Below are 27,895 nucleotides of genomic sequence, written 5' to 3' on the forward strand. Positions count from 1 at the left end.
AGCGCTGCACAACACTAGTCATTAGCTTCTTTATTGAGCACCAGATTGTCAGCATGAGTCCCCATAGGAAGGTTTCAGATTCAACCAGACTCTGGTCCACAGTCCGAGGAGAGATACAGCGTGCTGAAGTTTTCACGTGTACAGAAACAGGCACCACAGGCTTCAAGAGCAGCAGTAGCTGACTATGGGAACCCTGGTCTTCCTTGAAGGAGTAAAGGTAGGAGTGTCATTCCAGGCCCCAGAGTCAGGGAGGCTCCATCCACAGGGTGAGGGCTTGGAGAGGTGGCCGTGATGTCTTCAGAGACGCTGCCCTGCTTGCCAGGTCAGAGACACAGAAAGGTTAGGCACCTTCTAGTACCCAGAGAGGAACCCTTGCTGCAGATGGGGAGACTGAGGCTTAGAGCAAGAGAATGCTTTGCCAAGATCACACAGTAAGAAAGCAGAACAGAGCTAGGACCTAGGCCCAGCTCCCCTGCCCTTCACTTTAGGTGGCCATGGTGACAACCCAAGTTGCCAAGACCTCTGGGACTACACTTCAGAAACTCTCCCCTGAGACCAGCCTCAGGGCATTACACAGAAGGTAAGCTGATCCAGTGAGAGGCGCCGTCACCTAAAACCACGTGGCCAGGGAGTCCCCACACTCTCTTGGCACTGCCCAGGAGGGGAAGGGGGTGCTTCTTGCAGGAAATCCCACAGAAAGCCAGGCTCAGCCAAGGCAGGTCGGCAGCCCAGAAGATCAGCCAGGAACATACCTGCAGCAGCCAAAGATGGCATCCCATAGGCTTTATAGAGCAGATCAAGAAGCTTCCTCTTCTCATCTTCCGGGAGGAAACTGGACTTTGCCGCATTGATGTTCTAGAAGGACCAAAATGGTGGATAATATGACACCAGAGAGCATGGAAGGAAGCCCTGGGCAATCTAGTGATGGGCCACCCTCTTCAGTGAACACGGGCAATCGATTAAGCTCAGAGCGGAGAAGGACGTGTCCCAGGTCGCATGGCAGCAAGTGCCAGAGCAGAGACCATGAGGTTCCGTGTTCTTGAAGTGGCATTACAGGACACAGTGATGTGAGGAGGAATTTGGAGAAATGTGAGACAGGGTGGGATACGTGTGGGGCCAGAGAGATACTCCTGCCGGGACGGATTTGGGGTGTCACAACCTCTAAAATCAAGGGCTCAGCCTGGGATCTATGAATGGCCTGAAATGTGTGCAGAATTCTAGCTGAGCACACCTTTCTGGAGAGAGAGTGGACAGTTTTTATCAGATTCTTTACAGGCACTCAATCCAGGCAAAGGCTAAAAAACCTGGTACTAGGTCAACACACCAGCCTGAGGTCGTATCCATAGAGGGCACCTACCTCTAGGTCTGGCTTGGCCTGGCCCGTTGAGGCAAAGTCACTCATCTCCAGAGGTTCCGGGCCCTGGCCAAGACCTGCAGGCCTCACACACCCCCAGGGCCAAGAGTCAAGGCCACCAGGCCTCACGCCCACTCACCAGCCTCTTGAACTCCTCTTCAGTAAAGCCCATGTTCTGTTTGGTCATTTGGTAATCGGTTTCCAGGGTGGACTTCAAGATGAGAGGGTCATCCGTGTTGAGTGAGTAGTTAGCCTGGTCACGTTTGAGCCTGGATACAGGGGTGAGGGGGAGAGGGAAGAGCCTCCTTTTACTCTGCGGTGAACAGTCACCGCACGTTGGCTTTCACCCTCCCTTGAGCCTTGCAGCACCTTTAGACCTGGAAGAGCTGCTCGCTGTACAAAGGAAGAAAATTCAGGGAGCTCAGGCGACTTGTGTAATGCCACGTAACTAGCAACTCAAGACAGACCCATCTGACCAGCCCAGAGCTGGGCGAAGACAGAAGAGGAACAGGTAGAATGGCAGATCATAGGACACCAGAGAGCATGGAAGGAAGCCCTGGGCAATCTAGTGATGGGCCACCCTCTTCAGTGAACACGGGCAATCGACTAAGCTCAGAGCAGAGAAGGATGTGTCCCAGGTCGCATGGCAGCAAGTGCCAGAGCAGAGACCATGAGGTTCCGTGTTCTTGAAGTGGCATTACAGGACACAGTGATGTGAGGAGGAATTTGGAGAAATGTGAGACAGGGTGGGATACGTGTGGGGCCAGAGAGATACTCCTGCCGGGACGGATTTGGGGTGTCACAACCTCTAAAATCAAGGGCTCAGCCTGGGATCTATGAACGGCCTGGAAAGCGGGGAGGCCCAGCAAGCAGCACCCTCTGGAGCCTTCGTCTTCACAGCCCGCACTCTGAGGGAGCTGTCTGGACTCCACCCTGTTCACCCTCGATCCTACTGGCATCAACTCTTCAACCAGCCCTGCGTGGAAAGGGTTCCTGGCACAATCCCAGATCACCGTCTCTGTAAACCCAGGCCTTTCCTGGCTCTTACCTCACTTGACTTGTGTAGCACAATTGTACACTGTTGACTGGTCTTAAAACCCTTTTGATTTCTTGGAGAGCACACTTTTGGCTCGCCTCGTACCAGACTGTCCCTTAAACGTCACTATCCTGCGTTCTCTCCTAGGCCCTCTTGCTCCCCCATCTCCTGAGGCTGTCACTTCTCCATGAACCTTTCTCCAGCCCACAGGCTGTGTGCCTCCAAGAACCTGCACTCGGACGCTCAGCAGGTACCACACACTCCACCACCCTGAAGCGGACCTCAGGACCCCCTTGTAATCCGATCACAGCCCGAGCTCCTTCCCTTCTTAAGCTTGGCAGACAGACCAGTGCAGGCCTGACCACGGTCGCCCCAAGTTCTTGTCGCCTTCTCCTGTGTCAGGGAAAGGTGGCTTTGCCCTCCTGAGGCCTGATGCCACCACCCCCGGGGCTCAGTCACAGGACAGCTGGAAGAAGGGCCAAGGTGTCTGGTTAGGTGGTGGGTTAGAAGCAGGCTGGGATGGGCCAGACCCCTCCCCCCCCCACCATGGGAAAGCTTCAAGATGGTGCTTGGGGGAACACCCGGAGGTGCCAGGACTGCGCGAGCTGGAAAGACTCCTCTTCCTGATGCCTAGGAGGCCGAATCTGGAGTGTGGAAGCACCTGTCCCACCTCAAGGCCAGCGGAACATTGCGCTGTGGCCACAGGAGTGAGGGGGCCCCCGGTCCACTATTTGGGAGCGGGGCTTCCTCGGCATGTTATAGCACACCCGCGGTTTGGGCTCCTCGTCCGTAAGGTGAGGACAGCAGCACCTGCTCCCCAAGGCCTCAGAGAGATTTCCTATCAAGAGGCCCCGCGTGGGCCAGCACCCAGCCCCTGCACTTCCCTCCCACCCTTCACTTTACTGTACAAAACCGAATGGGCCCCAGGGCCTGGGCCTCACCGAACCACCGGGTGCTCCGTGTCCGACTTCCAGGCACCTGTGAGGTAGCTGGACCAGGGGCAGACCTGGAAGAGCAGGTAGATAGCTGGCACGCGTGCCCCCAGGCCACACTGTTCCCAGACCCCAGGCTGAGACACCCCAGGGTGTCACCCCTGCTCTGACACCATTCTCCGCACAGCCACGCTGGCCTCCCAGCTGCCGAGTCCTGTGAGCTCCATCGTGGTAGCTTTGATGCCCACTGCCCAGTCCTGCCACACTGGCCCGGCCCCAGCGGCCCCTGGCCTTCCGCCTCGGTCCCCTCGCTCCCCGGCCACTCACCTCGAAATGCAGGTTTTCGCGGCGCAGCCGGGTGTAAAGGGCCTCGTCATCCAGTGTGTGGTAGCCGTGTCCCACCCTCTCTGTCTTCAGCGTGTCCACGGCCTGCAGAGAAGCAAGTGGAGCCTAGTACCAGGTGGGCAGGAAGCGGGGAGAAGGGCCCCACGCCAGCCCCGCCTCCTCACCTGTCTCACCACCTCCGCGGAGCCCACCTCCCCTGCATGGACAGTGCGGTGAATGCCGCTCCTCACGGCCTCCTGGAAAGGCAAGAGCCGGTCACGGGCGGACTGGGGGGCCCCAGAGGCCCGACCTTCACCGCACTCTGGGTCTGAGTTTTGGCAGCCTTGAACTACGCCCAGTCAGCTGGCCTGCTTCAAGATGGGGAAGTCGGGGGTTTTGTTTGTGTCATCGTAATCTAAGTGGCAGCTGCCCTTTATTAGACAGTTATTATGTGTCTGTCACCGTATGAAATGGTTTGTATATGTTACCTAACATCCACAAGTATTATGATACCTGTTTTACAAGGAGAGAAACAGACCCAGGAAAGTAACAGGATGATGATCGAACAGGTGGGGAGCCGAGCTCTGAATCTTGGAGGGGAGACTCCAGAGCCCCTTCTCTAAAGCCCCCGCTGCATCCACGGGAAGTGCATCGTCAGGCTTCGAGATGTCTGCTCTAACTCTGTCATGCCAACAGATGTGACGGAAGCCCAGAGAAGGGGCAGCCTCACCCAGGTTCACATAGCAAGGTACAGACAGAAAGAAACAGGCTCACACATAGTACTCCCAACACCAAGGGGGAGTCTTCTGTTTATACCAAATTCCCAATGTCTAGCACCCCCAAGACCCAACTAAGCTGCACTAGGGGACCGCGGAGGCCTCACGCACCCCAGTCCGTGTGACCTCTCCCTCCTGGGTGGAAGCCAGCTCCTGGTGCTCACCCGGTGTCGCCCTCCCCACCTTCCTGCGGGACCCACCTCGTAGGCCTTCACGTGTCCCGGGAAGAGGCTGCTCCCTTGGATGGTCTCGTCTCCAGCCAGGTCAATGGCCACCACAGTCTGATGCTGGTACTTCTTACACAGCTCCACCACCTCCAGGGACCAGTCTGTGGGCAAGATGCCCACCGGGTCTCTGATGGCATCACCGAGGAGAGGCCCCCCACCCCCCCCGCTCACTGTACCCCAACCTGAGCCCAGCGGCAAGGCGGGGGGCCCACATTGGGTCTTCAGATCCCGCTGGCCATGGCCTAAGCACGTGGCCTTTGGCCAACCCCTCCATCCAGGGCCTCGCTTTCCTCTCCTCTGAGAGGACTCCAGCTGCCACCGCATCGGCCCCTGGCCAGGCCCTGTGTGGAAAGTGCCGAGGGCGGGGCCTGGCTTGGTCGACAACAAATGGCTGTGTCTCACCTGACCCCACCTCTGCCCTCGAGGGGGCGGGGTGAGCTAAGCCTCACTTGGCTCATGAGGAGATGGAGACCCCCCGGTTTAACACGGAAGCCCAGAACAGACCCCACACGAGCGCTACTGGATGTATTGCTAGCATACTCCGTCCTCTTAACCAATCAAGGCGTCATGAAGGGTTTAAAAACGGGTGAACGGTCACAGGCTTTGGCACCAGATGACCCTGTGTTCTCGCGTGGGCTTTCTGCCTTCCTGACTGAGGAGAGAGAGGCTCCCCCGCCCTTCAGTCTCCTCATCTATCAGAGGGGAAACAACGGCTGTCCTACCTCACAGGCTGCTACAAGGATCAGAGAAAATACGTGCAAGTCTCTGTACATGGAACCTGGCCTAGATTTTTTTTTTCTGTTGTTCAGGTTCCTTTGGATTTGTGCTGCCTGCAGGTCACGTGGCCGTCAGGCCTCATCTCCCTGGGGAGAAGCGTCTCTCGGCTGCCAGGAGTTCCGAGCCCGAAGCCCCAAGGTCCTGCTGAGGGGCTCAGCACCATGGTGCTGGGGGCAGGGGAAGCCCGGATGTGGCTCCAGGGCCAGGCTGGGGGATCGGCCGGTGTCAGAGGGGCGGCCCGGGGCAGGGCTGAGGGCGTACTCACTGGGCTGGTGGCGCATGCAGCACAGGATAGACCGCACCTTCACCCCAAAGTCTCTCTCTCCCTCCTGCAGGCCCTGGTTCACCACAGCCACCACCTCGTCGGGGGTGAGATCCCCTCTGTGGGGGGAGAAGAGTAGGGATGGGGCAGAGGCAAAGGTCTAAAGGACACAGCCCCGGGACTGGGATGTGGGGGGCATTGAGGGGAGAGAGAGAGAAGAGTCTTCTGAAGCGGCTTCAGCCCCCATGAACCCACCGCCTCTGGGGAGAAAGACATGGCCCCCAGCCCTGGCACACCCCACTTCCGGCTTGCTGGGGCACTTCCAGACTGGAAGGTGTGTGGGGCGGGGGTGGGGGGTGCTGGTCAGACACAACCCTCCCTGTGGATGCCGGGCACTGATAAGCCTGCCTGCTCAGATTCCCACTAGTCCGCATGTATCAGAGTTGTAGCTAGAAGGGGGCAGTGGGGTTGGGCAATGCCACTTAGAGACCCCTGGGGTCCCGGCAGAGGGGCAGGAATGTGCCACACTCACTTCAATCACAGGGTTAGAACAGGACACCTAGAAGTCACTGAATGAGGGGGTTAATGTTTCTAGACTGTGGGTCTGTGTCCGGGACAAAGGAGGCAAGACACAGACGCCCACTTTTTCCAAAGGTAGATAAGTAAGTAAATAAGTAAATAAATCAGCCAGCAGGCCAGCCAGCCAGCCCAGATGAGGGCTGGGAATGTCTCTTGTGACAGAGTTAAGGACAGGACCTTAACTTTCTGAGGGCATGGACAGGACCAGGGGGCGTAACGTTAGGTCAGGGGCTCCTACCAGCCTGCCCCCGAGTCTCAGGTTGACCCATCCCACCATAGCCTGGGACCGGCCCCTCCAGGTGGTCACTCACTCTGCCTGGTCCCAGGGGATCGGCTCCACTTTAGAGTTGGCCAGCAGGTGCGGGCTGTAACGCACCTCCACATACACCACGCCCTCCTTGGCCTTCATCTCGACAAACTCATAGGCGATCCTTTTGATGGCCTCCCGGGAGCCCCTGGGAAGGGAAGAGAAGGGTTGGGAACAATAATCTGATTTTTAAAACGGGCAAAGGACCTGAATAAACATTTCTCAAAAGACATACAAATGGCCCGGTTTTATGAAAAGGTGTTCAGCATCACTATCAGGGAAATGCAAATCAAAACCACAAACTCACACCTCACACCTTGTTAGGATGGCCACGATCAAAGAGACAAGTGATGGTGAGGGTGTGGAGAAGAGGGGCCCCTGTGCACTGCTGGCAGGAACGCAAATTTTTGCAGCCACCGTGGAAAACCATGTGGAGGTTCCTTGAGAAATTAAGACTAAGCTGTCATATGATCTGGCAATCCCCTTCTGGATATTTGTCCAAAGGAAATGAAGTCAGGATCTCACCGAGGTATCTGCACTGCCATGTTTACTGCAGCATTATTTATGACAGTGAAGACATTGTTATAACCTCAAGGTCCACTGACAGATGAATGGATAAATCTCTCTCCCTCTCTCTCTCTCTCTCACACACACACACACACACACACACACACTGAAACAGCATTCAGCCTTAAGGAAATTCTGCCATTTGCAACATGGATGAAGCCGGAGGACATTATGCTAAGTGAAATAAGCCAGACGCAGAGAGACAAACACTGCATGATCTCATATGTGGAATCTAAAACAGTCCAACTCGTAAAAGCAGAAATTACCACAGTAGTTGCCAGGGGCAGGTTGAGCAGGGAAAGGGGAGATTGGGAGATGTTGGGCAAAAGGTACAAAATTTCAGTTCCACAAGATGAGTAAGTTCTGGAGACCTAATGTACAGCATGGTGACCATAGGTAACCATACTGTATCACATACTGGAGATTTGCTAGAAGGGTAGAGCTTAAGTGTTCCCATCTCACACACACACACACACACACACACACACACACACACACACACACACACACAAAGGCAAGAAAAAAGAAAAAGGGAGGCACCTGGGTGGCTCAGTCGGTTAAGCATTTGATTTCGGCTTAGGTCGTGATCCCACGGTTCATGGGTTCAAGCCCCATGTCAGGCTCTGTGCTGACAGCTCAGAGCCTGCTTTAGATTCTCTCTCTCTCTCTCTCTCTCTCTCTGTCTCTCTCTCTCTCGCTGTCCTTCCTCTACTCACGCTCTCTCTCTCTCTCTCAAATCAACATTAAAAAAATATTTTTTTAAAAAAGCAAAAGGTAACTATCCACAGTGATGGATATGTTAACTTAGCTTGCCTGCAATGATCGTTTCACAATGGATATACACATCAACACTTGATCTTAGCCAAAAGGCCGAGAAGCGATTGGATATACACATCAAAACACCTTAAAGGCACATAATTTCTATTTATCAATTATACCCCAATAAAACTAAGGCGAGAGAGAATGGACAAATCCAGACGGTACCCTGGGGTCGGGGAGAAACTCGCGACTCAGACTTGAATTCCGGCTCCCACACTTACCTCTTGCGGGACTCTTGTGAGTCAGCCTGCTGCTCATGTCAAACGTGATCGTGAGGACAAACACGTTAAACATCATAAAACTCACCCAGGCCAGTGCTTAGAGCAGAACAGACAGATGCTTGAAGTGGTTTTGTTGGTAGCGGAGTGCTGGCTCTAGAAGCAAGGCACATTTAACCTGCCAGGGCCATTCTAAGTACTCAAGTGACAATGAACTGTGCCTAGCTGGAAGTTTCCACCATGAAGAGTGAAAACAGAAAATGGTTACTAGAATGTGTGAGGGAAGTGTCTTGGGGAAGTTGGCCAACTCCCAGGAAAAGGGGACCATGCCTTTGCGGATGAGGTTGGGGGACAGCTGCTGCCTTCCCTGTGGGGCAGGGGCAGAGCCTGGGTCTGGGACCTCAGACCTGCCGCAGGGGAGCTGGCCTCCCAGGAAGAGGGTGCCAGATTGCCCCCATGCCCCACAGCTGTGGAATGCATTCATTCCCCACTGTGACCAGCACGGTCCTAGGCCCAGGGGATACAGCAAACAAGGCGGACAAAATCCCCGTCCCTGCAGTGCCTACAGTTGAGCAAGGCAGGCAAGTAAATAAGCAAAACGTAAAATCTACAGTAGGGGGCGCCTGGGTGGCTCAGTCGGTTAAGCATCTGACTCGATATCCGCTCATCTCATGGTCGGCTCCGGGCTGAGCGTGGAGCCTGCTTGGGATTCTCTCTCCACCCACCCCCCCCCCCCACCCCTCCCCTGCTCATGCTCTTCCTCTCTCTCTCAAAATAAATAAAACTTTAAAAAAAAAAATTAAAAAATAAAACCTACAGTAGGTCAGATGGTGAATCTAGCCAACGGCCTCCATCTGCCTCAATACCTTCTTCACTGGCCCTCCAACAACCCATAATGGGCACGTGCTCCAAACCTTTCCTCAGGTCCAGCCCTCTGGACGACATCACACCTTATCTATCCCAAAGCCTGGGCCATACTTCCTCCTCTAGGCAGCTTTCCCTGACTGCCTCCAGCCCGTTTGCTTCTTCCCCTTCCAGAGCTCCGGAAGCAGAGACTGCAAAGGCTTGACTCTCACCGGCCCTGGGAAACTCTGCCTCGTGCCAGGAAGCTCAAGGTGGCATCAGGGGAAGAATCTGGGCTTCACCCCTTGCAGCTATGTGGTCCTGGCCATGCTCCTATACTTCCTGAGCCTTCATTTCTCCTCTGCGAACGAGGAGCATGTCCACCTGGCAGGACTGTTGCCAACCACAAAGAGTACAGTTCTGGGAGCTGCACACTTATTCTTCCAGATCAAAGAGACTCTGCTATTAAAAGATGGAAGGAATGAAAGGTAACATGAAAACACCAGTGCCTTGGGCGCCTGGGTGGCTCAGTCAGTTAAGCGTCTGACTTCGGCTCAGGTCATGATCTCACGGTCCGTGAGTTCGAGCCCCGCGTTGGGCTCTGTGCTGACAGCTCAGAGCCTGGAGCCTGTTTCGGATCCTGTGTCTCCTTCTCTCTCTGCCCCTCCCCTGCTCGTGCTCTGTCTCTCTCTCTCTCTCTCTCTCTCTCTCTCTCTCTCTCTCTCTCTCTCAAAACTAAGTAAACATTAAAAAACAAAAACACCAGTGCCTGGCTGTCCATGAAGGTATCTTCATCGTAACAGAGGACAGTGCTGTGTCCGTTCCAAACTCCAGTCCTAGGAGGTAGATGGGATCACGAGCCCCACTGTCTAGATAAGCGAACAGAGGCCCAGAGAGGGTACATTTTCCCCATGTCACAGTTATCTGGTGACAGGATCAGACACTAGGATCTGAGCTCCTGACCTCACCCCCGGTCACTTTTCCATAGAAGTTGAAGAAAAACATCACGTTCAAGGATGGAGGCACAGGCCACAGGGAATGGGAGTCACCCAGAGCCTGGGGCGGGGGTGGGGGGTGACTCACGCGATGACAGGCATGTAGTAGTCAAACTTGGCCAGGAAATCTGGGAGGCTGGTGGGCTTGTCCATGCTGATGATGTCCTGCAGCTCCTCTGCGGTGTCAGCGGGGAGGGCAATGCCCCTCTTCCTGGGAACAGAACCGTGAGGGCAGCGGGGCCACTCCTGAGCGGGACCCAACCAACCCCTCAGAGGAGCCAGAACATGAAACCCGGGATCTCTCCACCCAACTCCTCCCGTTAAACAGATGGGAAAACTGAGGCCTGGGGCGTTTAGAACCCAGACTGGAATCCTTCCAGCAGCTCCTGTCCCCAAGGCTGTGACCAGCCAGGGAGTCGTAAGAGGGGATAACCGGAGTTAAAGTCTGTACACACACACACACGCACATCCCTGGTGCCTGGGACCCGAGAAGCTGCCAGGGCAAGCCCACAGTTTCCTCCTCAGCCCCAGGAGTGGGGAGAGCCAGCTGGGCTTATGCCAGGTCAGGGGTTATCGGGGCACTAACTGCAGCAACACAAGGCCCGGGGCAGGCGCCAGACCTGCCCCCTCCGTCCTCCATCTGGCCGGCACATCAGAGAGGCCCGTCCTGCGCACTGAGCTGGGAGTGTCTGGTGGAGGCTCATGGGAAGGCATGGGGGGCCGGCCACCCACCTCGGAGCGGTCTCCCCTCTCTGCCCGCAGACCCCGTGTGGGGCTCGCCCAGAATAGCCCTTCTGGACCAGAGCCTCCTCTCAGCCGCGGGCGGCGGGGTGCGCAGGTGGGCTGGGCTCCTCTGCTCCGACTCCCGTGTCCCCCTGGGCCTCAGTTGCCCCACTTTTAAGAACACCAGACACGCTTCTACCATGAAGGGACAAAACAGGAGACCGAAGGGGCTCTGAGGAAACAACACAGAGAACAGAAGAAAACCTGAAACCCTGACAACGAAGCGCCTCAGGGACAGGTGAAGAGGTCACGTCCCTGAAACACAGCATCCTTTTCAGGAAGGGGACAACCAGAGGGTAAGGGCTCCCAGAAACCTAAAAGAATATGGCGCCAATCATCGTAAGGATATAATAAAATGAATGGAAAATAAAGCGGCGAAACGCCTCTAGCAAGTACCACAAGAGACGAAAAATAGGAGCAAACAGTTAATCAGGTGACTAGATCAGGCTGGAGCTCCCGGTTATCCGCAAAGCAAGAACAAAAGAAGGAAGGAAGGAAGGAAGGAATCGCCAGAGAAACCGAAGTTTGAATAGTTGTTTACATTCTTTACTGACTTCGGTCACTAAAATACTACGATGCTTCCCCACTTAAATCCCTAAGGCCCCGACGTAGGCTCTCCTCTCCTCCCGGCGGCCCAGGAGTGACCCCCAGTCTGCAGCCAGCCCCCACCCCCCCGCCTCCCCCCAGCCCCGTGTCCCCACAGGACACCGTGGGGGAGATGGCATCCCTGGTGTGGTCCCGGCACAGAGGGCAGCGTGGGCCCCCTGATCCTTCCGTTGCCGGGCAGCCTGCCCCAAGGCCACCCTCAGAAGGTCATCCCCAGGGACCGAGTCCCCCCGCCCCCGAGCCAGGACCATTTAAGTGCTGTGTTTGGGAGCTGGTGGTGGCAGCAGAGGAAGGCTTTGGCGCTCACGTGGTCAGATGCAGTGGCCACGCTTGCATAGGCCCTGCTGGACCTGCTCTGTGCGGCTCCCCTACCGGTCTTCCTCCAGCCCCCATGACCACCGCTTCCTGGCGGGGCTCTTCCTCCTGACATGCTTTCAGACTGTCCCTTTTACACACCTGTCCGGATGGACTCCTCCTCTTTCAAGATTTTCACCTGAAAATCCAGAAATCTCTGCCTCTACACATCACCACTTGAGGGCCTAGGGCGGGCCAGGCACTGGATGGGACGGCAGTGACCAAGATAGACCACCTACCTCCTGCCACCTCTCCCCTCCCTGCCCCACGCTCCACATCCCCAAATATAGCCCCTCCAACCCCCCAGCTGCCCAACCCACGGTGGGGGGCCTCCCCTGGGACTCCATCTGCGTTGCCCACCAGCAGCCAGTCCCCAAGTCCCACTTATTTTCCTTCCTAAATGTCTGTCCCGTTAGTGCCCCCCTCTCCAGACTCTCTCCTCATCAGCCACCAAGAGATCTTTTGACAGAGTGGTCAGAGGAGGCCGGTTAGAGGAGGGGACAGTTATGCAGAATTAAAAATTTTTTTAACGTTTATTTTTGAGAAAGAGAGGGAGACAGAGTATGAATGGGGGAGGGGCAGAGAGAGAGAGAGAGAGAGAGAGAGAGAGAGAGAGAGAGGCAGACACAGGATCGGAAGCAGGCTCCAGGCTCTGAACTGTCAGCACAGAGCCCGACACGGGGCTCGAACTTAACGAACCGCAAGATCACGAAGTCAGACACTTAACCGACTGAGCCACCCAGGCGCCCCTTAAGCAGAACTAGAAAAGAGACAGAGGGAACAAGAGGGGCTCCAGGCAGAAGCCAGGAGGGAAGGTGAGGCATAGGGAGGCTGGAGCTCAGAGTGGGGTCAGTGGTAGGTGACGAGCCAGAGGGCAGGCGGAGCCCAATGGGGCTAAGTCAGGGCCTTACCCCCAAAGCACCAGCAAATCGCTGAAGGATTTCAAGCAGGGAAGCGGCATGAAGAGGTTTCAGTGCTCCTTCTGGCCGCCGTGCGGGTAACAGATCCAAGAGCTACTGTTGCAGTCCCAGCAGGAAACAAACAGGGGACACTCTTCAGGATCTCACACGCGACTGGGCCTGCAGAAGCTGCTTAGACCAAGCTGTAAAGCTCCAGTCTGGGACCCAACGCTGAGGCAAGAAGGAGTTCCCGTTAGGGCCCCGGGTCCTCCTGCCACCACAGCCACTCGGCAGCAAAGGCTCCACCCGGGACCAAGCTTGGTCCTCAGATGGTCCCTACACCCCAGTCAGTCCTGCCTTGGCCAGTCCTCTTCCGGCCGTGGTGGGTGATGCGGCCACAGGGAGCCTGGCCAGAGGGCCCCGTGAGGAAGAGGAGCTCAGGATTTGGAGGTCAAAGTCCATCCCCCTGCCGTAGGTGCCAAATCACCCAGGGTAGGAGCTGTCCCATCCGGGGACCTCCACATCCTTGTCAGTAAAACAGACAGTACTTTCTTTGCAGGGAACAGAGAAGCAATGAGGCTATTTACGTGTCCAGCGTAAGACAGCAAGTTCCAAAGCCTGACGGACTGGGTTCCTTAAAGCCTGTGTGACCCTGGGAGAGTTACTCGACCTCTCTGTTTATTAAGTCTGGCAGGTTTGAGAAACATCCAGTGTGGACTAAGTAGCAGAAGAGGTCAGAGAGGCCACACAAGCTTTGCAGGTCTGTAAGGGCCGTGGGTGGACTTTGGCTTTGCCCCTAAGCAAGCTGGGAGTGTAGGAGGGCTTGAGCAGGGGAGGGGGGCTGGTCAGACTCTGCTTTAAGGCAGTTGCTTCGGCTACAGTACTGTGGGGACAGGAGACGGGGGAGGCCAGAGCGGCCACCCGGAGACCAGTCAGGAGGCCACTGCCACAGGCCAGGCGGGGATGCTGGTGGCTCAGGCCAGGGCGGCAAAGGGAGGAGAGCGAGCCCACGTTCAGAATGCGCTTTGGCAAAACGGCTGACAGGGTCACGAGGAGATCGAGAAGGAGGTGGGAGAAGCACCCGAGAGGACAGAATCATGGGAGCAGAGGGAAGCAGCGGGCACGAACGTGGTCAACGGAGGCCCAAATCACAGAGGCAGAAGAGGCGCCACTGGATTTGGTGACAGGGAGGGAGGGAGGGTCTTCCTTCTTTCCTTCCTCAGCCCACCACACCTAGGAAGTCCTCCAGTGTGTTTATGGGCATCCACAGCTGCGTCTGACCGACTCCCTGGTCCCCCGCCTGCTGGCCTCGAGCTCAAGCTCCAGCTGGCACCGGTGACACCCCTTCCCCGGGGCCCACAAAGCCCCTCCCCTGCTCCTGATGCCAAGGCGACGTGGGGACAGCAAATCCGACCAGCATCCCCACAGGGGCGGTTCCCCTCCCTCCTCTCTCTACCCCGTCCCGGACTCAGGCCTCCTTGCTCCTCCACCACCACGTGCCCGCTGACTCCTTGAACTAGCACCTGCCAGGAGATCCCATCCCGGTGCCAGTAACCCGCCTTAATGGCCTCATTAGGGGCCGTGGGGGAACGGCCAGCCCTCCTCCACACGGGCAAAGGACAGGCCGAGATAAGCCAAGCAGCTTCACCCCACTCAGCTGGAGCCACGACTTATAATTAATAACACCATCATTAAGTGCCCTTTATGGACACGGTGCTTAACCCTGAGCTAAGGGTTTTCTGGGCACGGCTTCCCCTAAGCCTCCTGCTGGCAGGAGTTAATGTTCAGCGTGTGGACTCGGGGCCACACCCATGCTTACTAGACAAGTCCCCTCACCTGCCAGGGCTCGGTGTCCTCCTCCACAAAATGGGGACAACAGTGGTACCTCCTCACAAGCTGTCGTGAGGATGGAGTACGTCAGCCCCGGTGCAGCGCTCCTATGGCACTCGGCACAAGGTCAGTGACGTAGGGGAGTCAAAAACTACATCAGTAGCAACTCCCTAGGGCAGAGTGAGGTCTGTGTAAGTAGGACAAGGCGGAGAAGTGTGTTCCCACCAGACCTCTGTCCCCAGCTCTCAGAGGTGGAAGAGATGCTCCGGAGAGTTGGGGGACAGACTCCCCAACATCGCTAGTTCTCTGGAACGGTGGCATCTGGAGAGGCCAGGGGACTCTGGTTTACGGAGCAGAGTGTTCACACGTGGGTCTGAGCTGAACTGCTCCAGGCAACGAGAGAGGCGGAGTCCTCCCAGCTCCACAGGGAAGGAGTGCCCAGCAAACAGGTGAAGAGCACAGTCCCCGGAAGGAGGGGTGGGTGGCAGAAGGGGCCCCCATCTCCCAGGTCAGTTCTGGAAAGAGGCCAAGGTTGCAGCAAGGAAATGGTGTGCTCACATTTGCATCCGGACCCACTGGCCTCTAAAGTCCCTGCTGTTAAGTGTTAGACCCAAGAGAAGGGCCACCATGAGCCCTTGACGTGGGGAGGGAGGGCCGGGTGTCCCTCACTGGGGGGGCACTAGGGACCCTTCAACCCACCCACGTGACTGCGAGCCAAGACAGGAGGCACATTCTCGCTTGGAAGGTGAAGAATGGCCCCCAGAGGAGGGGCCTCCTGTCCACATCCCCCAGCAGGCTATGACCAGGGTCACATAGGGAAAGCCCTGGGGATCAGATGACCCTGGGTCAATTTTAGACTCTGTTTATGGTTATGTGGCCTCAGGCTACTGCCTTCACTTCTCTGAGCCCCTGGCTCTCCTCAGTGACATGGGGATAGCAACACCCTCCCTCCTCCAAGTGTGGAAGGATTAAATTCACTGACTCAAGGAGAGGGCTCAGCCTCGCGGCCCAGCACGAGGAGATGCTCAGCAAATGGTCCCAGCATCCTGTGTGGGTGCATCACCTGCCATAGACCCTACGGATTCAAAACACAGTGACCGGTTCCGTCCTGGGGACTGCCTCCTCGTGTGTGTGTGCGCACGTGTGTGTGCACCTGTCTGCGTGTGAGGCAGGGCAAGCTCTTCCTGGCTCACCTGGCAGCAGGAAGAAAGAGAAGCACAGAAAGCAGAAGACTTGGGCTGTGGGTCTCCCACCCAGAGCTGAGGGGCCTTCGTTTGTCCACAGACCACCTTGTTCCGGCCGGGGGGCCAGCTTGATTCCATGGAGATATAGGAAGGAACAACCCTGGAATTCTCCAGAGTCCTCTGGGTTGAACTGTGGGCCCCCAAATATCCCCAAATGTTGGGGAGGAAGGTCTCTTATCCAAGGACTTACTTGCCATAGTATAAGATGGTTTCAGGCTTGATGGCCCCATCCAGGTGGATATGCAGCTCCACCTACAAGGGGGTAGAGAGAGGAAACAAGGGGGGAGGGGAACAGACACCCATGAATGCCTGAAGTACCTTCCAGAGGGTTTGCGTTAACAACGACCATGATACCATTAGTCCCATCAACTGGACACTTACAACATATGCCCCACTAAACTCTTTACACACACCACCTTGTTTCATCCTCGTCTGTGGGGCGGGTTTAATGGTCATCTCTAGCTCTTTAACAGTTAAGACCACAGACAGGTTCAACCACAGCTGAGGTTCAAGGAGGTTAAATAACTTGCCCAAGGCCACACAGCAAGCCATAGAGGCAGGAACCCAGCCTAGTGCTTTGGTTCTCAACCACAGCTGGTAAATGGCAGAACCAGAATCGTAACCCAAGTTCAATCCCAGAGCCGGTGCTCTTAAACACGAGGCCAACCACGGTACCATAGGAGCTATGGAGCCCCAGCCACTGCCCCCACCCAGGCAGTGTCTGCTCTCCACCAACTCACTCAACAAAATCCAGTATTAAAAAGTGTTGGCCACAGACTTCCTGGACCTGTGAATATCCACAGTGGATTTCAAAACGCAGGCCCCATCTTCAAAAGCAAAAGCAGATGTCACTTAAGCACAATTATCAGGAATCAATATTAGGTGACACAAGATCCTTCCAGTATTCCAGAAAGGGTACCAGATACTTGGCCATCTTGGTGATCTTTCTCTACACACACACACACAACCCCACAAATGTTCGACACACAAAGCCAGGAGTTTAAGGACATAGGCTTTGGAGACCACCCATCAGACTGGACTCCCAGATCTGCCCCTTTGCTGGCTGTGTGACCTCATCTAAGACTCTTGATCTCTCAGAACCAGTTTCTCAGCTACAAAACAGAGTATTTCTGCCTCCCTCTCCACGAACAACTCTAAGGATTTAAAACAAAAAACAAACAAAAAAAAACCAGACAGTGTTGGATGCTTGGGTGGCTCAGTCAAGTGTTCAACTTTGGCTCAGGTCATGATCTCACACTTTGTGAGTTCAAGACCATCCCCCCTCCCCCATCAGGCTCTGTGCTGACAGCTCAGAACCTGGAGCCTGCTTTGGTTTCTGTGTCTCCCTCCCTCTCTGTCCCTCCCCCGCTAGCACTCTGTCTCTGTCTGTGTGTGTCTCTCTCTCTCTCAAAAATAAACATTAAAAAAACAAAAAAAAGACAGTGTAGGTGGATGTGTATGGCCCACAGGAAGCAGACACCGCTCTCGGCCAGGGCATCTTCCAGAAGCTGTTAAGATGAGCATACCAGGGGGCACCTACGTGGCTCAGTCCGTTAAGTGTTGGACTTCAGCTCAGGTCATGATCTCATACTCTGTGAGTTCGAGCCCCGCATCAGGCTCTGTGCTGACACTCGGAGCCTGGAGCCTGCTTCAGATTCTGTGTCTCCCTCTCTCTCTCCCCTCCTTGCGCTCTGTCTCTCTCTGTCAAAAATCAATAAATGTTAAAAAAAAAAAAAAAAAAAAAAAAAAAAAGATGAGCATACCAGGTACTCAGAGACAGCAGGAAAGTGACTTTTCCTGGGCCAGGGGGAGATCTAGAGATCCCAGGTTGGGCCCTTCTCTGGAACTTGGGGACCTGGACACAAAAGTAGCTGCCTTGGCTGGGGAGGAAGCCACCGGCTCCCGGGAATCCCAGGAACACCCACCTGAGCCGCTTCCTGTAGAGGAAACCCAGCCCCGGGCCTCAGAGGCACAGAGCTGCCAAGCCCTCCTCCCAGAATTTGGTCCGAGTAATCAGATCTTTCCAGAAGTCATCCAGCCTGCAAAGGAGCCAGTGGCACTCACCCCCAGGCTCAGAGGAGTTGTTGGTTCCCTGACAAAATAAGTTCAATGCCCACTTAGCTAACCGTTCATTGCATTCTCAAAAAACAGAAAAACGGTCAGCATTGGGAACACTGAAGCTTCCAGCCCAGGGAACTGCCAAGCAGTAGTGTGACCCTAGACAGGGGCCCTCCTCTCCCTGAGCCTGTGAGGTTTTTTATCCTTAACCCTCACGTGGCTGTGCTGAGGATCCCGCCAGAGAGGCAGGGTCCTTTGTGGTCAGATCTGGAATCCAGGCTCCTCCACTCCCTCTCTGGCGGCCTGGACAAAGTTACTTCACTTCCAGTGTCCTGGCGTCCTCGTCTGTCCAATAGGGCGGTTAACATGCCTCTCTCCTGGGGCTTCGTGAGGCTTAACGACATTCACACATGTAGTGCGCTAGGCCAGCACGTAACAGATGCTGAAACGCTGCCAGTGAAGAGTCCTGCATTCACCAAACTGCTGAGGCCCTGCTGGGTGCTAGGAATGGAGAGCAAATCTAAAGGGACAGAGTCCCGCTCCCGTGATGCTTACAGTCCAGCAAGAGAAGTGGAAGTAAATGTCACAGTGACAAATGTACACTCACAAGCCAAGACAAGTCCTTGAGAGGCATAAACAGTCCTACAAAAGAGATAATAAACAAAAGACCTTACCCAGCTAGAAGGCCAACAATGGCTTCCTGGAGAAAGCAGAGCTTGAGCCAAGATCCAAAAGATAGAGAGGAACCAATGAGGCAAAGGCAGGGTGAGGAGGAAAACAGGAAGAGCATTCTAGGCAGGGGGGACAGCACAGGCAAAGGCAATAGGAAAACATGTGGTGTGGAGAAGAACTAACACACGGCTCCAAGAAGAGAGGGGTGGTGGGGCTGGAGGGGCTGCAGGACCACCCAGGCCATAGGGAGTCAAGTTTTAACTTGAGAGCACAGAGAAGTTATGACAGGGTTTGAAGCCAGCTAGAGGGGGAAGATACTCAGAGCAGAACCAGCTGGAGGCTATGAAGGTCAAGTTTATGAGAGATGATGGTGCCTCGAACCAGGGTGGCAAAGAGGACATGGAAAAGCAGGGGGACAGAAAAAGGGGTCAAGGATGATGCCTCGGGTTAGGCCTTGGTGGGTATGGGTAGCGATTCCCATGCTCTGGGCGCAGCCCAGGAAGAAACCCCAGCGCTCAGAGGGAAGGTAGGGCAGGGGTAAGAGGAGAGAGACATGGTCAGTTTGATCTTCGTTAAGCTAGGATACCTTTGAGCCCTCCACATGTAAAAGGACAGAACCAGGAAGGAAAGTTCCAGAGTGCTTTGAGATGGAGGCCGGCAATGCAAGTAGGAATATGGATGATGAAGCCGTGGCCTTGAATGACCTCACCAGGGAGAAGGTGTGAAGAAAGGGGCCAGAGAGGAAGCCTCCATGAGCACCAGCACCCAATGGCTTTACACGGGAGGTTGAACCTGGAGAAGAGCTGTCAGAGAGGCAGAAGAGAAACCAGGAGTGTGGTGTCAGGAAGGCAAGGGACAATCAGATTTTTTGTTTAATTTTCAATATTTTCGAGAGAGACAGAGAGACAGAGTGTGAGCAGGGGAGGAGCAGAGAGAGAGGGAGACGCAGAATCCAAAACAGGCTCCAGGCTCCGAGCTGTCAGCACAGAGCCCGATGTGGGGCTTGAACCCACGAACCGTGAGATCATGACCTGAGCTGAAGTCGGACACTTAACCGACTGAACTACCCAGGCGCCCCTAGGGACAATCAGATTTTAAGGAGGAGGGGTGCCTGGGTGGCTCAGTCAGTCGAAAGTCTCTTGATCTCGGCTCAGGTTATGATCTCACAGTTCGTGGGTTCGAGCCCCAAGTAGGGCTTCACGCTGAGGGTGCAGAGCCTGCTTGGGATTCTCTTTCTTCTCTCTCAAAATGAACAAAACAAAAAAGATTTTGAGGAGGAGTGGCCCAGCAGGTCATCAGAATGGTAACCACCCAAATATGGCTAGATCTGAATCCTGAGAGATACAGATTTCCTCACCTGGCAAAACAGGTGGTTTAAAGTTCTGAGGAGTTTATCCCAGATTATCTAGATAATGCAATTACCCATCTCCTTATGAGGGAAGCAGGGTTTTAAGAAAAACTCCTAGCAGTGTGACCACTGAGGCAGATGGGAGCTGAGTGGTCACAAGCCAAGGACAGCCTAGAGCCACCGGAAGCTGCCAACAGATGCGCCTCTCAGAGGGTGTGTGACCCTACTGACACCTTGGTGTTGGCCTTCTGACCTCCAGAACAGGGAGAAAATGTCTATTGTTTAAAAAAAGGTGTTTTTTTTTTAATGTTTATTCATTTTTGAGAGAGAGAGAGAGAGAGAGAGAGAGAGGGAGGAGTGGAGAAAGGGCAGAGAGAGAGGGAGACACAGAATCCAAAGCAGCTCCAGGCTCTGAGCTGTCAGCACAGAACTCGACAGGGGGCTTGAACCCATGAACCGTGAAATCACGACCTGAGCCAAAGTTGGCTGCTTAACCAATTGAGCCATCCAGGTGCCCCGAAAATTTCTATTGTTTGAAATTCCCATTACTGTGTGTGGTTATTTGTTACACAGCAGCTACAGGAAACTGACACAGTGAGGTCCTGCCAGACATCAAGCAATAGGAGAACAGAAACATGTCCCTTGGGCTAAGGCCACAGGGGACGGGGCCCTGGAGGGGAGGTTCTCAGCCCTGGGTGCCCATTAGGAGCACCTGGGAAGCTTTGGGACGTCACCCACACCCAGGCCCAACCTGGTCCGTGAAGTCACATCCTTGGGCCTGCACATGGGATCATCGTTAGTTTTAAATACACATAGCCAACACTGAGAAGCACTATCCTACAGAAATATCCCAGAGGCCTGAGGGGGACAGAATCCACGCTGGAATAGGGGAAGAAACAAGTAGAGGTTTAAAAAAAAAAAAAAAAAAAAAAAAGGAGAAAGTTTGGATTCTTCTTTCCAGAATTTTACTCCTGAAGGAGAAGAAAACGCTGGAGAAAGGACTAGAGGGAGAGGTGGGTCCAGAGAATGGTCTGTAGGGTGGGAGTGACTGGGGCAGGCTTAAACGCTGATGGGGAAGACGATTTGCACGAGGCTACGAGGCTACGGAGAAGGCCCGAGGGCTCCCCCTGAGAAGGGACAAATGGAAGAGCTGGACAGGGCAAAGGAGGAGGGAGAGGGAAGGGCTCCAGGCAGAGGAGCCCCGGGTGCAAACATCTGGATCAGGCAGCAGGGAGGGAACTGGCGTGATACAGAGAACGATATAGTGGGGAGAGGAGGCGGCCGTAGAAAGGGGGTGGAGAGCAGGGACAGGTCACAGTTAAGGCCGGATCCACGGAAGGGTTTGGGATAGGAGGTCACCTCTAAAAGTGCCTTCTGGCTGCCGTGTGGAAAGGAGGTGAGGGGGAAGCCAGAACAGAAGCCAGAGCTGCCCAGGAGTCAGGACTAGAGATAAGCACCCGCAGGAGACACCTGCTGCGGCACGGACCGGACTGGGAGTGCCCCACGCGCACGCACGGGCTAACCGGGACAGAAGTGCAGGGAGGGAGGAGGAAAGAGGCAGGAGGCAAGAGCACCCCTGGGGACAGGGAAAGCAGGGCCTGCTGCCCCGCTGTGTCCTACAGGTCCCACCGCTCCTGGGGCTTCCCGGAAAGCTGCCTTGACTCCTGTCAGGGGAGAAGCAGAGGCAGGAACCCCCTTCCTCAGGCAGCCCAAGCTCCTCAGGCAGGCCTCTTATGGAGCTTTCTGGAGATGAGCCACTACCCACGAAGATGTCAGCATGCCCCAGAGGATAATGGGGTGCAAGCTCCAAGACTGGGGTGGGGACCCTGCTCTCTTGTCCCCATTCAGGAAAAAGGAACAGCAGGAACAGCAGGAACCAGGAACAGCTTCTAACTTACTGAGTACGACGTACTGGACCATCCACACACATTAAATGATTTCATCCTTAACGACAGCAAGGTGGGAACCTCACTACCATTTTACAGAGGTGGAAACTGAAAGTTCAAAAAATATCCAGGGACACAAAGGCAGGCAGTGATAGAGTCAGGATTTGAACCCAGGTCTGAGTCACACTAGACTGAGACACTAGACTGAGTCTTACTAGACTTTCCCTGCAGGCCTGGCCTCAGGGAGTTTACCATAAGTGATTCAGTAAGTGATTCAGCAATAGCAATAACCAGCTGCCTACTATTATTAGGTCCTTTATCTCAGTTAATCCTGACCCCCAGGCAAGGTACACCTTACAGAGGTATACACATCAGCCTGGTGCCACAGAGGCCAGATGGGCTTGCTGAGCTCCAGGGAACTCTGTGACCTGCCTGACATTGCCCAGGCTGATAGCAGCAGAGCTGGGTTAGAACCCAAGTCTGTCTCCAAGCGCACGTCCCGCCCACAGGCCAGACCATCGCCCCGGAGCGTGCACCGGACCTGTGCCCAGCCACCTGACCTCTCTGCAAGGGAGTCCCTCCCCCACTCCCCTGCACTTGCTCCCCAGGAGGCCGACTCACAAGCAGCATCTGAAAAACACGCACTCACGAAATCCAGAGAGGAGCAGGAAGCATCCTCAGTTACCAAAACTTAAAGCTCCCCCCAGGTGCTGGGCACAGTGGGGGCATGAGCAGACGTGCCGAGTCTGGCTCTCAGGGGACGCCAGCCAGCCAGGTGGAGGTCAGGGAGGTGCATTCACTCACCGAGGTGTCCGTGGCAGAGCCAGGACAAGGACATAGGTCCATGGACTCCTGGGCCAGGCACTCCCAGATCGGACTCTGGCTCCTAACTGGCAGGCAGTGTGCCTTCAAAGCACACCCAAGTTGAACCAGGCGCCCCCAAACACAATATTCGGTTTTGTTTTCATCCTGCTGACTTTTGAAATTTACTTAACACGTCTGTCTCCCTATTAGTTCCCTGAAAGTGTGGACTCTGTGTCGTTATGCTGGATCTTCAGTGTTTAGGACAGTGCCCAGCACAGCAAAAAGCGCTCAGCACATGTCGAGTGACCAAGTGACTGTTTCCTCCGCTCTCTGTTCTAGGTCAGCAGCGCTGTGTCCTCTCCCTGAAACAAGGGAGGGGCCGACCTACCCCCTTGGGCTGGGAGAGGGCAGCGTAGACAGGACTCCTTGACCAGCCCCCAGAACCTGGATGAGCCACAGGTGCCCACAGCCAGCCGGACACCCTCTCCCTCCTTAGCCCCGGTCTTGGCAATGAGCCGGTGCCCACAGGCCACCATGGCCTCTCAGCTGACTTTTGGGGGAAAACCAGGAGGCAGAGCGGCCCTGGGCTGACGAGCTGTTTCAGCCACACTTCCTCTAGAAAGTCCTCTGTGCTCAGCCACATCTGAGCTCATGCAGCTCAGAGGCGTGGACCTGAAGGGGCCGAGCAGTCTCCTTGTGCCACCTGCTTCCTGGGGGCCTGATGGAGCAGAGCAGAGCGTTCAGTAGCTGCCGTGAGCTTCCCCAGTTTCAGAGATGGGAGGGTGTGTCTTCAGCCAGGGGCACATCCTGTGGAGCAACAGCCTAGGAGCTCGGCACAGCTATTCCCCACTTCATAGGTGGGGAGACAGATCCAGATTAAGGAACCAGCCCTCAGCCACAGACGGCTGAGTGCCCCGGAAGCTGTTTGAGTCAAAGCCAGAGGCTGTAACAGCCACAGGGCGCTCCCTTCATCCTGCAGATGAGAGCTGAGTCAATACTGGTAAAATCTAAACAGAATGGTTGAGAACCCGGACAAGGATAACGAACAGGAGCGGCCGGCATTGGGTGTCCCGCTCTGAGCCAGGCCTGCACTAGGTTTTATGTAGGCTCATACACAGCTCATTCCCACTGTACAGAGAGGAAAGCTCACTCCTCTGCTTCCATCGTCACAAGGACACCAAGCTTGTTTCTTCCCTCACCTTGCTGCTCTGGGGCCTCAGAACCTTAAGGGGTGAGGGTGAGCCTGCCCCCCAACACTCTGGGTACAGATAGGCTTGGACCTCACTTTGGACCCCCTGGCCGCCTCTTCTCCCCTGTCCGAAGCCAGGCTACAGTGCTATCCTTCCCCGCCCCAGGGGGGCACCTTCCTAGGACAACTGGGTAGGTCAACAAGTCCTTCCCAGCTCACAGGGCCCCTTCCCACCCAGGTCAAGCCAACCCCAAGATTAGACGTAGAATCAGAACTGCGGCCAGCCTCCCCCACCTCACTGTGTGACCACATTTACCCTCTCTGGTCCTGCCCTCCTCTGTCAAACAAAAGGCTTCCCTGAAATCTAATCTCATTCATTCCCTTCTCTCCCAAGGGCCATCTGAGTTATAATGGTCAGGTGGGCTCTTTGAGGGGCTTTTTAAACACAGGTGGCTCTAGTAACCAAAAAGTACTGAAAGCCCAAATAAGTGCTAACAACGGGCTTTGTGGCAGGAAGTCCAAAAGATGAGAAGGACTCTGAAGGTGGAGGGGGCCTCCCAGAGGGCACCGGGGCTCCCACGGCAGTCCTGGGTGGGGGAGGGAAAACACACTTAAGGGCCTGCTGCTTGCCAGCCGGGGACTTCACAAGTGCCACTCAGCACAATTTCCCCAAGATCCCACGACTTTGATTTGAACCAACCCATTTTACAGAGAAGAAAGCAGAGGTCCAGAGAAATGTCCACCAGAGCTCTTGTAGCTGCTGAACAGTGAGGCAGGGATCCACCCTCAGTCCATCTGAAGCCCAAGGTTACTCTGATTCTAAGTGCCTTCCCGGCAAAGTGGTAAGGGCAAATTTGCAAGGCAGCTGGCCTTGCAAATTTTAGGCAGTTTTAGGTAGAACTGGGTTCAAGTTTAGCTCTGCTTTCTGGCTGTGTGACTTTGCATAAAGTTCCTTCCCCTCTCTTTGCCATTTCTTCAGATGTCAATGAAGAAGACCTACCTTAAAGGGCTACTGTGAGCATTGGATGAACATAGGCAAAGCAGTTAGAACGGTGCCTGATACAGAGTAAACATGCAAATAGGAGAAAGAACAATTTTGTGGGCAGGGCGCCTGGCTGGCTCAGTAACGCAGGAGACTTCTGATCTCAGAGTTGTGAGTTCAAGCCCCACATTGGGCATAGAGCTTACTTTTTTTTTAAGTTTATTTATTTTTTTGACAGAGGATCCCAAGCAGGCTCCACACTGTCAGTGCAGAGCTCAACGCAAACCCGTGAGATCAAGACCTGAGCTGAAACCAAGAGTCCGATGCTTAACCAACTGAGCCACCCAGACGCCCCTGGCATAGAGCTTACTTAAAAGAAAATGATGTGGGAGATTTAGCCCCAGTTCTCTGCATCGGGGAGGGACAGTGTAGAAAGTGTGCTCCGGGCCTGGGCCAACTCGCTTGCCTGTCTACAGCTTTCAGGTACTCCTTTTGTGTAGCCTTGGGCAAGTCACTTCCCCTCCCCACGCCTCAGTTTCTTCATCCGTAACGTAAAGGCAGATGAAGATATCTACCTCGTCCAGTTGTCCAGAGAACGCTGCGATGTAAATCACCAAAAGCACCCGGCAGCCGCTGTTATTACAAAAATAGGCAGGTGACCAGCATTGTCATCTGTTCTTTGGCATGGATGCCAAAGAACTCCTGAGCACCACAGGATTTTCCAGCCTTGCCTCGTGTAGAAGGAGACTGGTAAGGGCCACCACTCCACCTTCCCTATACCTCCTCCAGTGCCCAACAGGTACTCAGGAAGTATTTGTGAGATTAACACTATCAGACCAGGTAGGCGACCAGATAAGGCCTTGCCCCTCAAACCGAGGTTGGTCCGTGGTCTAGCCGTGTTATTAGCATCACCTGAGAGCTTGGAAGGGACCCTCCCAAGTTCCACCCCAAACCCACCAGTTCAGCGTCTGAATGTTAACGAGGCACTCAGGTGATTCGAGTTAACATTTTAAGTTTGGAAAGCACACCCTTGCTCTGCCTTCTTAAAGCTGGCCGGGGCCCTGGGCCTCACCCGGTGGTAGGCATAAGAAGCCAACCAGCCCAGCAAAGACTCCTGTCCCAGACAGGCCTACACCTGGGCCCTGGCACCTCTACCTCAGAGGCGTCTCCAAAGGCAATATCAGGAAAGCTGGATGGGGCATGGGATATTTGAAGCCAGCCCCCCACTCTGGGCTCAAACCCCAGCTTGGCTACCTCCGTGCCGTGGATCTTAGGCCTTGTTAATCTTCCCTCTATTCATCTGTGTAATGGGATGATACCAGCTGTCTCATGGAATCACTGAGAGAATCAAATGAATTAATAAAGGTAATGTGTTGAGAACGGTAGCCGGCACAGAGCCCTAACAACTCAATTAGCTCCAGCTACTAATTCTAGTTCTCACAATTATCTGTTCCCCCCACAGGGAGGCGGGGAGCTGGCCCCGGAGGCAGTGGCTGAGACAGGCTCCTTCTTGCTTCTCCCGCCAGCGCAGGCACATTCCCTCCTTGCGATATAAAATCCAATCACATCTTCACCTACATAGAGGAGGACACTCTACCTTCCCTCCCAAGCACCCCCTTTTAACTCTGTACCGCCCCCCCACCACCACACCAGCCACAAGCAGGTGGGGCCCATTTCCCAGGTGTGGAAACTGAGGCCCAGAGAGGGGAAGTAACCCACTAGCTGGAATCAGAGAGGATTGGGTGAGGCCAAAAAATGGTAGCAATGACCTCTCCCTCACAGGGCTGTTACAAGTATTGCAGGGACAGATGTGGAGCACACAGCAAGTTCTGCAGAAGTGTTACCTATCCTCTCCATAGCTCCAATGTCGCTTCCAGTCAGGGGGCTTTGTCTACTGCCTTAGGATTCATAACAAGGTAAGGTGGTTCCCCCGCCCAAGGGCAGAGGGAATCCAAAAGCATTTTAAAAAGAAAAGGGGAAAAAAAAAAAAGCCCTCGCAAGGAAACAGGCACCGAAGATGGGGGCACCCAGACAAGGTGCGGGGGAGGCGTGGGGTAGGGTTCCGCAGGAGCGCTCCCCAGCACTGACTTGTGGCAGAGTAGCGGAGCATTTACCCTGTGGTGGGGGCATCGGCAGTGAGGGGCAGGCCTTACCTCCTCCAGCTCTCACCCAGCTCTCTCTCGCGCTCTCTCACTCACACACGCACACACGTGGGATACTCACCAAGTCTTTTATGGTATCTGCCGTCATCATTCGCACCCATTTCTCGGAGAAGGAAGTGGAGTCTGATTACAGCTCACTCCTTCCTGTGACCCCTCCCCCCACCCCCAGCAGTCTCAAACCCTGCTAGCCCATTCACTCTGCTGGGCGGACTCCTGGACCCTTCCCCTCTGTGGACTGAATCTCAGTGCTCCAAAGCCCTGCCAAGTGGGCCTAGACCCTCCCTGACCCAGCCATTCCCAAGACGCCACAGCTGGTGGGAGGAGGGACCACGGAGTTATCCCTTGGGGCCAGTGGCTGTGGCTTGGCCTGGAATGAACCCAAGGCCTAAAGCCCACTCAGCCCCTCGTGGGGAGAGAGGGGCGCCCTGTTCCCCTCCCTCGGCTCTATGGCACGGTCCTTCCGACTGGCCTATCCATAAACCCGAGATCCTCAGCGCTCGCAAACCCATCACAGTGTCGGAGCATAAAGCTGTTTCCGCAGCACTTTAGGTGCCTATGGGTGTAGACACTGGGCCCCATTTTGCAGCTGAGGTTCGAGAGGTCAAGCCCCCTGCCTAGGTTCACACAGCTACCCGGTGCTGGCGGAGCCAACAAGGCCCATTTAACAGGTAGTGAAACTGAGACTCAGAGAAGACAAGTCAGGGGCAGAAGCAAAACTCGGAGGCCAGCCGGGGGCGCCTCGGGATTCAGGACACTCCCTGCCTCATTGTCTCTCGTTAAACTGCCCGGAGGCACCCCCGGGGCCTGAGCTGAGGGAAGAAAGCGGCTGGCTGCAGGGGCCCGGGTTTGCTCCCGGGGTGTGGACGCCCTTAAGCCCTCCAGCCAGACAAGGAGCCAGACCCCCCGGACCCCAAGGCCCCCCCGTGCTCACTTTGGGCTTGTCGAAGGCGGGCGTCTGGGTCATGGTGCCAAGCGTGCGCCCCAGCAATGCTCCCTCCGCCGGTAGGTGCTCACCCGGGGGACCTGCCCAGACCGCGGCCCGCCACGATCCTCTTAACGCGG

General features: G+C 55.2%; 1 protein-coding gene across 3 annotated transcripts; it reads right to left on the reverse strand.

Annotated features, from left to right (window-relative positions):
• Window positions 1–13: 13 nt before the first annotated feature.
• Window positions 14–27,895, reverse strand: ADA (adenosine deaminase). 3 transcript variants are annotated; one of them, XM_060618768.3, is made up of 12 exons: window positions 27,765–27,895; window positions 15,923–15,984; window positions 10,105–10,227; window positions 6,579–6,722; window positions 5,692–5,807; window positions 4,623–4,750; window positions 3,832–3,903; window positions 3,650–3,751; window positions 3,332–3,396; window positions 1,494–1,623; window positions 753–855; window positions 14–311 (listed from the first exon to the last, which is right to left on the reverse strand). In XM_060618768.3, the coding sequence occupies exons 1-12, from the start codon at window positions 27,795–27,797 to the stop codon at window positions 298–300; spliced, it is 1,092 nt and encodes a 363-aa protein (XP_060474751.1). In that variant the 5' UTR covers window positions 27,798–27,895; the 3' UTR covers window positions 14–297. The 3 variants fall into 3 exon arrangements, with proteins under 3 accessions (XP_060474751.1, XP_060474762.1, XP_060474771.1); XM_060618779.3 differs by lacking the exon at window positions 27,765–27,895 and adding an exon at window positions 26,895–26,936; XM_060618788.3 differs by lacking the exons at window positions 15,923–15,984; window positions 27,765–27,895 and adding an exon at window positions 12,671–12,915.

Source organism: Panthera onca, chromosome A3, assembly GCF_046562875.1.
Source record: "Panthera onca isolate mPanOnc1 chromosome A3, mPanOnc1 haplotype 2, whole genome shotgun sequence".
NCBI lineage: Eukaryota > Metazoa > Chordata > Mammalia > Carnivora > Felidae > Panthera > Panthera onca.

What these genes read in the sequence shown, in the direction of transcription:
- ADA (XM_060618768.3), bottom strand. Translation starts at nt 27,797, where the DNA reads ATGACCCAGACGCCCGCCTTCGACAAGCCCAAA. An exon ending in CTGCATGCGCCACCAGCCCA is followed by an intron (nt 4,751 to 5,691) that starts GTGAGTACGCCC and finishes TCTTGCCCACAG; the next exon opens with ACTGGTCCCTGGAGGTGGTG. An exon ending in CCGCGGAGGTGGTGAGACAG is followed by an intron (nt 3,752 to 3,831) that starts GTGAGGAGGCGG and finishes GCTTCTCTGCAG; the next exon opens with GCCGTGGACACGCTGAAGAC.